Source organism: Sceloporus occidentalis, unplaced genomic scaffold (genome assembly GCF_023333645.1).
Source record: "Sceloporus occidentalis isolate IW3139 unplaced genomic scaffold, rSceOcc1.0.p SCAF_157, whole genome shotgun sequence".
Classification (NCBI taxonomy): Eukaryota; Metazoa; Chordata; class Lepidosauria; order Squamata; family Phrynosomatidae; genus Sceloporus; species Sceloporus occidentalis.
The window spans coordinates 1,201,022-1,213,211 of NW_028317137.1; the positions used below are offsets into that span (position 1 = coordinate 1,201,022).

The 12,190-nt window shown below is 38.6% G+C and overlaps 1 protein-coding gene across 1 annotated transcript; it reads right to left on the reverse strand.

The window, feature by feature from the left end:
- Positions 1-2,553: 2,553 nt before the first annotated feature.
- On the reverse strand, positions 2,554-10,926 carry LOC149280359 (exonuclease 1-like). The gene is made up of 12 exons (XM_089500616.1): positions 10,766-10,926; positions 9,971-10,090; positions 9,424-9,547; positions 8,565-8,702; positions 8,148-8,360; positions 7,386-7,573; positions 6,795-6,891; positions 5,452-5,644; positions 4,224-4,473; positions 3,524-3,965; positions 3,025-3,108; positions 2,554-2,739 (listed from the first exon to the last, which is right to left on the reverse strand). The coding sequence occupies exons 1-12, from the start codon at positions 10,924-10,926 to the stop codon at positions 2,554-2,556; spliced, it is 2,196 nt and encodes a 731-aa protein (XP_089356742.1).
- Between the last annotated feature and the right edge of the window lie 1,264 nt (positions 10,927-12,190).

Sequence of the window (12,190 nt, forward strand, 5' to 3'; positions counted from 1 at the left end):
ATTTGTTTGGTATTAAAGTGGCAATTTCTTTTTAATTTGTTAGGAAATATTTGTTTTTATGTTCCCCTTCAATATTATGTGAATCTCACTGTTGCTTTTGTATTTAATAAAATTGCAACACTTTTTGTACATTGCATTGGTGTTTTTGTTGATTTTTTTTCCTGTTTTTACATCAAATCACAATTTATTACTTTTTCCATTCCCCTTTTCCTAAAGTAGAATGGGAATTTTATAATTCTAGAGACATTGAGTTTAAACATACTGCTTACTGTAAATCATATTGATAAAAATATATATCTAATATTTTGAACCATATAACAATGTTTATCCTTATTTTGTTCTTCTCAGTCTGTTGGAATAAATAGTTAGATTGAAATTGCAGTTTCGGGGCCATGAACATAAATTGATAATCCATAGGAAGTGTTGAACCCTTAGTACAGATGGGATTAGTGCAGCCAAGAAACAAAACTAGATATGGGTTCATACTGTGTTTTTAACAATTGTTTTCCAATATTTTGTGTTTTTACCAAACTGATGAGGAGGGTCCCTTAAGAATCAAACTAAATCAAATGGCAAAACCTCAAAAATGTCTTTACATTTTGTTCCTTGGTTTGTTTTCTATAGTAGTCATCTCTCCCTCTCACACATTTTCTGGGAAGGTTACCAGATAATTACAAGATGTTACTTTTTGTGTAGTAGACTTGTGTACTCAGATTCACTAACTATTTTTATTTTCTCCAATTTGGTGTGTTTGTACACCAAACAAAAATGAATAGAAAAACCTCTAGGAACATATCGCAAGCACCCCATATGGCTTATTTTGGGGGACATCAGGCTATTTCCGCAGCAGAGCTGTAACGTCAGTGACATTATATAGATTTTGAATAATGCCCTCTAGCCACCATATGCACGTTAATGGTAGCTGTGTGGCCTCTAAATTTTTGTGGTGCCCCCTTGCAAATGCATGGGGAGAGTCTGCTTCTGCCCCCTTCACCTCAGCTATATCCTGTGCAGGACATGTATTTGGCCAAATATCTCCTAGCACGTGATTTACTCACCAAACTTGACACACTTGAGGAGGGTGTCTAATGTTTGCATGTGCACAAACCAGTCCCATTGATTTCAAGCATCCAAGCTTGAAGAATGATCAGTCTTAGAAAAATATATTCAAGACAATGATCTGGACATCTTAAAGAAAATAACATGCTATGAAAACAAACGTCACTCCTACAGTTTTACGTTTATTGAAAAAAAGTCACATACAAAAGTTGTTTCTTATAATAAAAAACATTCCAAAAAAAAGTTATTACTACGTATATAAGGTATCAGGCATATAGCTATATTTACAAGGACATATACAAATATACACAGAAAAGAATACACAAATATGAAATGACATTCCAAATGTGTGACAAAATTGCCTGGACATGTTACCAAAAAACAGTACGTGACCAATGTTAAGCTGAGTGCAGTATAAAAAGCAAGATACAACTGCAGGCCATGACTTTGTCCAACAGTTCAATATGTACAATTACTCCTGCTGTAGTGACATGAACAAGAAGCGATCCTAAACTCTGTTAATCCATACATACATGAATATAAAGCAGTTCATTCAGAAACTGCCCCAAATAACACATTAGAAACACACTTGATATTTACATATCCCAGCATTCAATCCCGTTTGGAAAATGGCTATAAAACGTAACAGTTGCCTTCTTAAAATAGAAGGATAGGGACCTAGTACAAGGCACATCACATTCACACATGCAAATATTTGCAATATGCATTACACATCCTATAAGTTTACGTGAGCACCATTTACCAGTTTACTAAAGTTATACACCCAGATCTTGGCTAAGAACTGAGCTTAATTGCAAGTGTTTTAATACACAGTACCAACATAAATATACATAATGCGCTTTCCAACAAAAAGTTTCCTAAAACAAAAGTAATTAAAAGACATTTACTGCATACAGATTGATGTAAAAAAATGTACTAGTTCATATTATCTTATACACATACAATACGGTAACAGATTACACATCAACACCAACAGCCCATTGCATACAACATATTGCACATTCATACTCTGGTGTTGCATCCTATTTTTGGAGTACAGTAGATTCTGAATAACCTTATATTTCAAGTATTTGAAAAATCTATTAAAAAGGTTACACTTTATATCTAAAAGGTCAGTTAAGTTAAAAATGTATCACATCACATTGCAGAGAAATTGAGTTATTCTTTGAACACATAACCCACTAGTGTCTTTAATACACATTTACTTTATCGTAGTGGTGGATCGTGGATCTTCCATGATAAAGCCTTTAAACGTGAAGCTAATAGGAGGTAATTTGAGCCTCTCAGCTCCCCTTAAGGTCATCGGCTTTAATACATTCCTGTATATTGTGTTCATGACAGATCACATTCAAACAAGCTCAGCTAAATAGAGAACTATGAAACTTCAATAAAGTGAAGCAGCAGCCTCATATTCTCTTCTCTCCAAAAGAACGATAACACTAGTCTATCAGCAACATCATTCTCTTGAAGAGCTTACTTCTTGAAGCTAAAATTCTTCCACAGGTCATTAATCGTCGCTTGTAGTCCAGGCTTGTTTTCAGTATTTCGTGCAGCTTTTGTGTGACCTCGACTCAAACCACTAACTTTAGCAGGTCCAGTTGGTTTAATTTTTTTCCCCTGACCAGAAAATGAAGACTTTGGTTTCACTAGTCCAGGAACCTGGAAGATAAACACAAGAGCTGGTATTATCCTCTTTTCCGCTCAAGTGGAATGATCACAATAGAAATCTATAGAATGTAGCAACTGCTTTGTAGAAGAAAATGTTTTGAGCCTACGCAAGCAGGACCTGTAGGTCTCGTTAGAACCCTCTGTAAGCTTTCGAAAGATTAATTCCCACAGTGTTTATATCTAAAAGCTAAACATTGTAGTAATCTTTGTGTAAATCTAAAACTCTGTTCATTTCAAACCATTTCAAGTTCTACAGCAGAATATTGCTGTGGCTACCTTGCTCTTAGAGGTTACAATCGTCTTCCTGGGAAATGCAGGTGAGGTTTTCTGGGAAGGAGACTCCAATGAATTGTCCAGTTCCTATAAAAAAAAAAAATACAAATTATTTGAAGAAAAATTGGCTTATAGCCAATATATGTTACGCAAGTCATCATTGAATTGTCAGCCACCTGCAGAAGCCTCCATAACCAGAGATTGCTTAGCTTTACTGATGAACCAAACTTTTGTAAATATATCTGGGGGCAACAGTTTCAAAGATGTTAAAGGGCAGAAGAATGGCATCGCACACACAGCCTATCAGAAAATTATAGTCATTTTTTATATTAAGGGTCAATAATTAAGAATCAATGACATTCTGAAATATAACATTTGCCCTTTAACAAACTGACCAAGGCAACTGGTTTGCAAACTGCAAAATCTTAATAGCCAGTACAATTATTTTGTGCTCAAGGTGACAAGAAAAAAAATATATGCTATCCCAAAAGTTCATTCTTACTTCAGAGCTTGAATCTCCATTTTCTGGGTTTGAGGCCTTGTCGGTTTCTGAAGGGCTTGAAGTAATTTCTGTACCGTCCCGCTTGTCGCCATCTTCAGTTAATGCATTGAGTAAGCCAGTCCTAACATTCACAGTATCAGATTCTAAATCTGGTTTGACTCTCTGAAACTTCCTAAGTGACAGCAAGGACGAAGGGAGAGCTACAGTCCTTGAGCCTCCGGAGGACAAAGTGCCAGGCCAGCTGAAGCATCCTCCTGGGGTGGGAAGAGGCGAGATCTGTACTGTTTTTAATCCAAGATCCCCAGACTGTTCTTCCTTTACAGCGTCCTCCTTGTGGTTTATTTCTAGGTTATCAATACAATTTATATTCTCACACCCCACAGGTTGCTTCCCCTCCTCAATCAATGACAAACTCGATAGGTCTTCAGGTTTGCAAAAAAATCTAATTTTAGATTAAAAAAAAAAAAATTAAAAAAATCATATATCTGCCCATGGAACGAAAACATGTCAAATAAAAATTACATCAAAATGTCATACAAGGAAAGTATAAGAAAGAACTTAACGGTGCTTATCAAATTGAATCACTTGTCCATGTATACAAACGGAACAATAAATTCAGTCTGGACAAAAAAAAAACACCTTATATTTTGTTATTAATGGGAACATACAGAGCCTAACCCTACTGGACACAATCACATACCTACTACGAGTTCCTGTGGCAGTTACGGCTCCACATTCCTCATTTCTCCTCTGGAAAAAAGTAGCAAATTTATTTCGGATCTTAGGCCGCGGACTTGGCTCTGTATTATTAGAACAATCCTCCAACGGCTGCAGAATTTTTGTTGGGCTGGAATCCTTAAGTTGCGTTAAATTATCCTCCGGCTCTTGCTTTGCTTTTTTGTTTTTTGAAAAATAATACTGGCTGAGAAGATCAGCATCAGTCCCGTCGCCTTAAAGGAAAAAGTGAAAAATACTTAAAAACTACACAGTCGCAAGGGAGATAACTATTTTGTTATACGATTACCAGTTTCTCTGGGAACCATATTTTCCTGCACAACATAGTCGTATAGAAACATGCTTATAGATGTGTTTGCATGGGGCTAAGAAGGTTTTCTCTACAAATCTCTTAATCGGCTGTTTTTTCACTGTGCGTTAAAGTTGCTGTTCCCCCAGCTCTGCTGAATCCAACACTTTTATAACAATGACTGCACAGATGGGGATTTAAATGGAAGTACGTTCTCGTACCTAACTGACAAAAAGAGGGTGTCCAGCGATTCTGGAGCTGCAGATTCCACTAAAAGTTAAGCGATATACATAGAATGTAGGCAGATATAAGTTATGTATATTAAAGCACTCCAAAAGTACTTTAATATGGATTCTTCGTTCAGGTTGCCGTCTGAGACAATGGAGGGTCTCTTTAAAATGAAAGGCTAAAAGAATTGCCCTTTGTTATACATGTGAAGTCAAGTAATACTGTATGCTAGGTGCTTGTAACTCACTATTTTGTAAATAAGCAGACATATCAAATGTTGGGATACATTTCTACAACTGAACATGGAGCCAGTCAATCGTGTGAGTGACAAGCACTAGCATTTACTGATGGAGCGTGGGCACATATTATATGGTATTATATATAAAGTACATTATTTAGTGCCAATTTGCTTAAAAATAAAGCACAGTGGCACTACTGTGTGTAATGTATGTATGTATGTATGTATTCACCAGCAATGCTCATGTCCCTTTGTCCTCAAAACAGGTTAAGTTTCCTACAGGACATTCCTATTTGATAAAATCAGATTTTTTCACATTTTCCATCATTTGGCACAGTGATAAAATCACTTCTCAAACTTTCAACTCTTCTATATAAGCATAATACAACTAGCAAATGTTAATTTACTGTCATTAAACCCGTATCAGGAGTAAATTACCATCATGAGGCCTTTTCACAGTTTTCTTATTGCTCGGGAGGATTAACCCCCTAGGTGTACTTTTTTCCTCAGTTTTCCTCTCCTCGTCTGGCAGAATTGTTGGACACATGTAGTTTTTTTGCCAGATGCTGTTTGAATGTAACATTTGAGCAGATCCTTTGCTATTCCAGGTTTGACTTCGCTGTTTAGAGCGCTAAAACAAGAATCAAGAGGGACATTAGTTCTGCTTTCATTTTGATGTTTCCACTTAGGCAGGGCTCGACAAATCCTAGGTGTTTGTCAGCCTGTGATCGCGGGGGCGCTGCTGCTGCTGTCTGCCCAGGAGTCTGGGCAGACAGCACAGCCACTCAGGGCCCGCCCCCGAGCCTGAGATCCCTCCCACGGAGTGATTCTGGAGGCTGAAAACACGGTTGCAGGAAAACCAGCAATCGCATTTTCAGCTGCCACAGGCAGCTTCAGGAAAGGTGGTTGAGTGTTGATTGGGTCCCCACACAAGTGTGGGGACCTGACACAACATCCCCCAGCTGCCTGATCGCTCCAGAAGAGCGAAAGTGCAGCATTAACCCATTCAATGCCGCGATTGCGGCATTTAGGGGTTAATTCCTGTTTTGTACGGGGCTCTGCTGCTGGTGGTCTGCCTAGAAGTCCAGCAACAGCAAAAACGAGCCCCCACAAGCCCTGTGATGACTCCTGTAGGCATAAACCAGCAATTGTGTCCCAGCTGCCAGAGGCAGCTTCAGGGACAGGGGGAGAGGGTTCTTTGGTCTCCACATGAGTGTGGAGACCAACCCCAACAACCCCCTGCTGCCTGATCGCTCCCTGAGAGCACAGTGTAGCGTTAACCCCTTCAATGCCACAATTGTGTATGACACATTCATGGCATTGCAGGGGTTAACATTTGTCCCCACAAGCTTGTGGGGAATAAATATCAGTCAATGCTGTGCTCCAATGGAACATCAGCATTGAAAGCGTTAAAAAAAAATAAAAAATAATAATAATAATAATAAAACAAACAAAAAACAGCACTGACCTGAAACTCCAGGGTGCTTCCAGGTCAAACGCTGTGAGTTTAGTAAGTGGGCTGATGATCAGATCACTCCTAACCAACTGTTAGTTTAAAAAACAATCCTGGCTCCTAACTTTTTTAGCTAGCGCCTAGATTCACAACAAATTTGTCAAGCCCTGCGCTTAGGTAAGCTTAATAGTGGACAGAGTAAAACTGGCAGAGAACACACAATATCCTACACAAGAAATATCTACTACGTTGAAGGTCAATATTTACAGGTGTGTGTAAAACAAATTTCACATCAATGTACTGTTACTAACATTAATAACTCATTTACCTGGCGGTCATCGGGATTGTAGTCATCAATTTTTTCCATGGTATTTATGTCGATGTTTCCCAGGGAAATTTGAAAAGCAATGTGATCACCCATGTTGCTATGTCATATTAAGGAAAAGAAGTAAACAAGGGCATTTATTTAAAACAAGAGTGAACTGGATGCTTATAGTCGGGTTACAAAAAAATAAATTATATATATAAATAATGGGACTGTATGGGGCCGATAATAGGATTCCTTCAAATCCAAGGTCTTCTTCCAACACCCGAGTCCTCTGCCATCTTAAACTAAAAAGCAGGTTCTCCACAGACACTAGTAACAAAATAATAGACTAAAGATTGATGGATATAGCTATATTAGTGCCAAAGAACATGGAGGCTTTAGTCGAAAACAGTACCTTTATAATTGGGCCAGCACAAAAGAAAAAAAAAAGAAAAATACTTAGTCATATTAGCTTTTGGGATCTTGTGGCTCTCTTGTTCAGATGGAATCAAGATTAAAGGGGTACTCTATGCACTTTAACGCATGATAGCTGTGTGGTCCCTCTATATTTTTATGTTTTTTGCAAATGGGTCAGAAAAATCAAAAGGATACGGTCCCGCGTAAGTCAGTTCTTCAGGCCTAACATCATCGATATATGGATTTAGGGGAACCAGCTTTCTTCTCACAGGGTCAAACACCAGCTGGTAGAGGAATGTATTGTTAGCACGAATAAATCCTTCAATGTAATCGTCAGGAATGGTTATGTTGGTCTTCAAGTACTGTCCCATTTTCTGTATGACCTACAATTAGAAACACTCCATAGATGACGCCCATACAACACTGAAGTGCAGATATACATCAAAAGCATTTTAGTGCATGTTATCAATACATCAGTTCAAAAAGACAAGCCATCTGCCTCAATGAAATCTATTCACATTTTATTTAGTGGAAATTTTGAAGTCACTTGCATACATTAAAATCTTTACTGTTCATTTTTATTGCCCATTCATTCCACTAATGACATGGGACAATGCACAGTAGTTAGGGAACGGGTTTTTGGAAAAGCATGCTGGGGGGTGTCAAAAATTGAACTAAAATGCTGATTAATGAAAAACCTACTAATAAAAACACAACACACAGAACTGTCTCTACTGCAAGCCAAACCGGAACAGTATGATTTTAAAATCATAATGGTGAAAAGTCATTTGTCCAACCAAATGTTGGTAGCTATCAGAACTGCAATAAGTTGCAAAGCCACCTACGAATTGTGCACTCTGGTAACACAAAGTTCAAAACCACATTTAGAAGAAAAAAACAAAGAACTTGATGGCATTGGCAGTTATACATGTTGGTCACATGCTAATAAATGGTTACCTTTATAATATCTGGGTTGTTTGCAACTTTGAGAAGTTTACATGCTTTGCCCAAACCGATGCCATGAATAGATGGATGATAATCACAGCCTGAGAGAATGCACATGTAACGGAATTTTTCCTCTGTGAACACACCACCGAGCTGCTTACACATTCCCAGCCGCGCTTGGTCGATTTCTAGGCCATTTCCGTGTTTATCCATTTTCAAAATAACCTGGAAAAAGTGAACTTTTGCTGTCAAATCCTTCGCTCATATAAAGGAGAATTACTGAATTTCAAGATGTTCAATGATTACAATTAAAATGCAAAGAACTACATCATTGATCTGATCTTGAAATTGTAAAAAATATTCAGGGTCACATAAGGCCAAAAAGGCACCTTGGTCCAAAAGCCACAAATCTCAAATCTATGTTATCACCTTTTTGCAACCAAAAGCCAGTAGGTCAGAATCTTCTGTAATAATTGCCTGTGCAAAACCATTTTTATTCAAGTATGCCAGCTGGGAATCTGCTTCGTATGGGGCAACAATACAATCTACCCCTTCAGCCCGAGCAGCCTACAAAAAAAAAAAGTTACTTCATTCAATAGCATTGTGGTTTAACGAACGCAGATATTGGCTTAGAATGTATTGTTCAATAATAAGGACATTTTGCAGCAAACAATTTCCTTACTTCACCAAGAATCATGAAGTTATCATCTCTCACGGTAAACGCAACACATAACCTAACCCCTAATGATGGGCTTATCCACAGAACCAATAAGCAAAATACATCTTGTGATGCAGACTCTAGTAAACAACTACTCATACGTGTACTGTTCCAAGATAAATCTGTCTAAAGCTTCCAACCTTTTCGTGTCAAAAGTGTGACATCTTCCCTCTGTTACTTCAAGTGCAACCAACTTTGATCACACAGATCTTGCTAGTCACAGGTCCATAATTAACAATGGCGTACACTTATCGGCAACCTGTGAGATATTAGATTCTGAAAGCATGAACGTTAATCAAATTTATTAATATCAATTCCTATGTATTTTTCTATAGGACAGTACTTTTGCATATACGGTCTTCTGTGACAAAAGGCAAAAATGTGGTAAATCCTCCCTGTAGACTGTAAGCTCTTTTAGCAGGGCCCTCCTTACCCGTTTCTGTAAGTCAAATTGTTATGTTATCTACTAGTTATGTCCTGCTCTGCGCAGAGCAGTACGATGTCGCTACATAAAGCAATAATAATATCTGTTTGTATAAATATGTATTTATATGAAAAGCTAAGACATACTTTAATTACATCATGTGCCATCGCAGAGGTTACATTAATGGACCGTGAAAAACAATCTCTGGCTTCCGACAATTTGCCTTCTCTCAGCAGCTGTTTCCCCTTTTGCAAATTGGCTTGGCGCTTCCTGCAAGAAAAGTTTATTTATACATGTGTGCAGCAAACAGACACTCGTATCATAGGGTTTCCACGTACACATATATGTTGAGGGCTGGACAAAGATCCACAACGCAAAATGCAACTTCAGCAAATGCCGACCCCCCCCCCCCCTAAACAAATACTCAGGTTCAAGTCCCGCAAGCATGTGGTTTATGTATCTTACCAATAGTTTATTAACACTTGTGTATCATCTTCACACAAGCAAAAAAGTGTTACTTTGGTACAAGTATACCGAGTGAATGTAATCATGTACCACAAATATTAGGCTATGCTGAATATATGGCAAGACCAACTAAGATTGGGGTATTTTTTAAGCAGAAAAAAGGGGCCAAATGGTTCTTATCTGCTGTCAAATTGTACATTGTAGTTATTCCATCTTGCAAATACTTACTCTCGTCTCGCCTTCTCAACATCTTTCTTTGAAGGTAAAGTGCATCCATCAAACACAAGGATGGGCTTCACTCCATTAGTCAGGAGCATATGAACAAATTTCATGCAATAAGCAACATACCTACAAAGAGAGAAAACTATTATATACAATTGTTTCCAACAGAGGGTCCAGCAAACTGACTATATAACACACAACTCATGAGCAAAAAGGCATTTAAAAAATTAGAAAAAGGTAAAAAGTTTCAAGTTTCCATTAAACGTGTAGAAGTCCCTTGGAAGTCTGAATATTTTGAGTGACTTCCCTGCTCTAACATAACAAGCATGATTAGACGTTGTATCATCTCCCAAGATGTCAGCGCTCAAATCCCCTTTGGTGGGTACTAGGCTTATATATAAAGTAAGGAAGTTTTACATTATCAAGAGGGTGGTTGATAAGTGGGCCAGACTCCAAGCAGAACTGGTAAAGGTTAATACAGCAGGGAAATTTAAACACACATGGGATAGACATACGGCTCCTGAATCTAAGACGAGACCAACGACTGATTAAGGTCCGAGTCTTTACAACAGGTAAAAACAGGCCAAAAGGGTCTTATTCTATGCTAAATGCCACCCTGATAAAGGAGGCGTAGAGACTGACCAGGACCTTTCACAGGATGGTTGTTAAGTCCTTTGCAAGTGCGGCCATCAGCAGTGTCACTACTATTCTCATAATCCTCAGCCAGCAAAGTTGCCCACAACTATACGTGTAATAAACCAGGGACGTTTACGAAGAGTAACTTAGTAGCAGGGTACTTACTGGTCTGTTGGCTCTCCTTTTGCCAATTTTTCAGCACAAGCAAAAGCTCCTTTATGAAGCCAACAGTAAGTGTCCACAGCCACGGTCTGCCCCTTATACTTATTCACATGGACCGGCTCCGAAGCATCTTTAAGAAACTGCAGCAACCCTTGAATCCCCATGATTCAGCAACTGCAAAAACACAAGTAAGGAATATTACATAGCTCTCAGATTTAAATATTATAACTATACATTGCTGAGTGTCAGGCATTGTTGAGTCTGCCTAAAGGGGTAAAAAAAAAAAAAAAAATTAAAAAAAAAAAGTAAAAAGTGTCATAAATCACCATGGATGCCAACTGGATATTTATGCAGAATTGTCCTGTTTACACAGCAACATGGATAAACAACCAGCTGTATACATCTCTATCATACAGCTCTACGGGGTTTATTCACCAAGGGGAGAGTTGTCAGGTGAGCTGCGTTTTTACTCCCCCACTTTGCTATTGGCTACGAACGGCCAAAACTAGCAAATGTATTCAGCAAGAAGGGCTGAGCCGGCCATGTATAATGTGTAATTTAATCTCACAGTTTTAACATTACGTTACAGGACCTGCCAAGCTCTTCCCGCAGCAGAAGCTCACCGGGTTTGGACCTTCATCATGTATAATGAAGCCATAGAGCTGAAGCACAGCTCTCTCTCTAGCGAAGAGGGCCCCATCTCATAGTACAGCGCTGTGGAATACACATATATATATATCAATGTTTTAATATAAAGACATGCACACTCCTTTTATGATAATGTCATAGTCCAGGGCTGAGTGACCCAATGGTCTATACTTACATTACATTATCCACTTGTGTATATGGTTACCTAACTCAGAAGCTAAACCCTCGGCCATGGAGACAGAGAATGCTGTTATAATGAACTAATATTCACTCACAACAAATTCCATGGACAATTTGCTTCGCTGAGTCTCTTTAGAGAACCGACCCTCATACACAGCTTTATGTGAGGAAATACATTAAAAACGTTAACGACACATATACACATATTCAATAGCACTAGTGGCAGTCACTCCGCTCTATGACTTTACATGCAACTTTCACCAATGACAAATGCCCCAAAGCTACGGAGTGAACCTTAAAACGAGTTGCCCTCGGTAAGCATGTATTACCCGTACTGTTACACACTCACCTGTACGTTAACGAAACCCCTAAATCCAATTTAGCGACCGCCATACACGCATCCTCGTCTTACAGTAATTTCAACGAAGGCGCGCTTTCTCTCGTGACGCAGACACAACACTGGTGACGCGCGAAGCCGCGGACGCCATATCTGAAAAGGTAAAAAAAATGTGTTCCTGCCTCAGAATGAGTCGCTAACTGAATCCTGGCAATATTAGCAATCGCAGACGGCTTCTGGTACATGTTGGAATATGATAATTA

Excerpts from the sequence above, each read along its gene's own strand:
- LOC149280359 (XM_089500616.1), bottom strand. The coding sequence starts at position 10,926 with ATGGGGATTCAAGGGTTGCTGCAGTTTCTTAAAGATGCTTCGGAGCCG. Across the intron at positions 4,474-5,451 it reads TGTGAAAAGGCCTCATGATG|GCGACGGGACTGATGCTGAT; the intron begins GTAATTTACTCC and ends TTTTCCTTTAAG. Across the intron at positions 3,109-3,523 it reads ATGGAGATTCAAGCTCTGAA|GAACTGGACAATTCATTGGA; the intron begins GTAAGAATGAAC and ends TTTTTTTTATAG.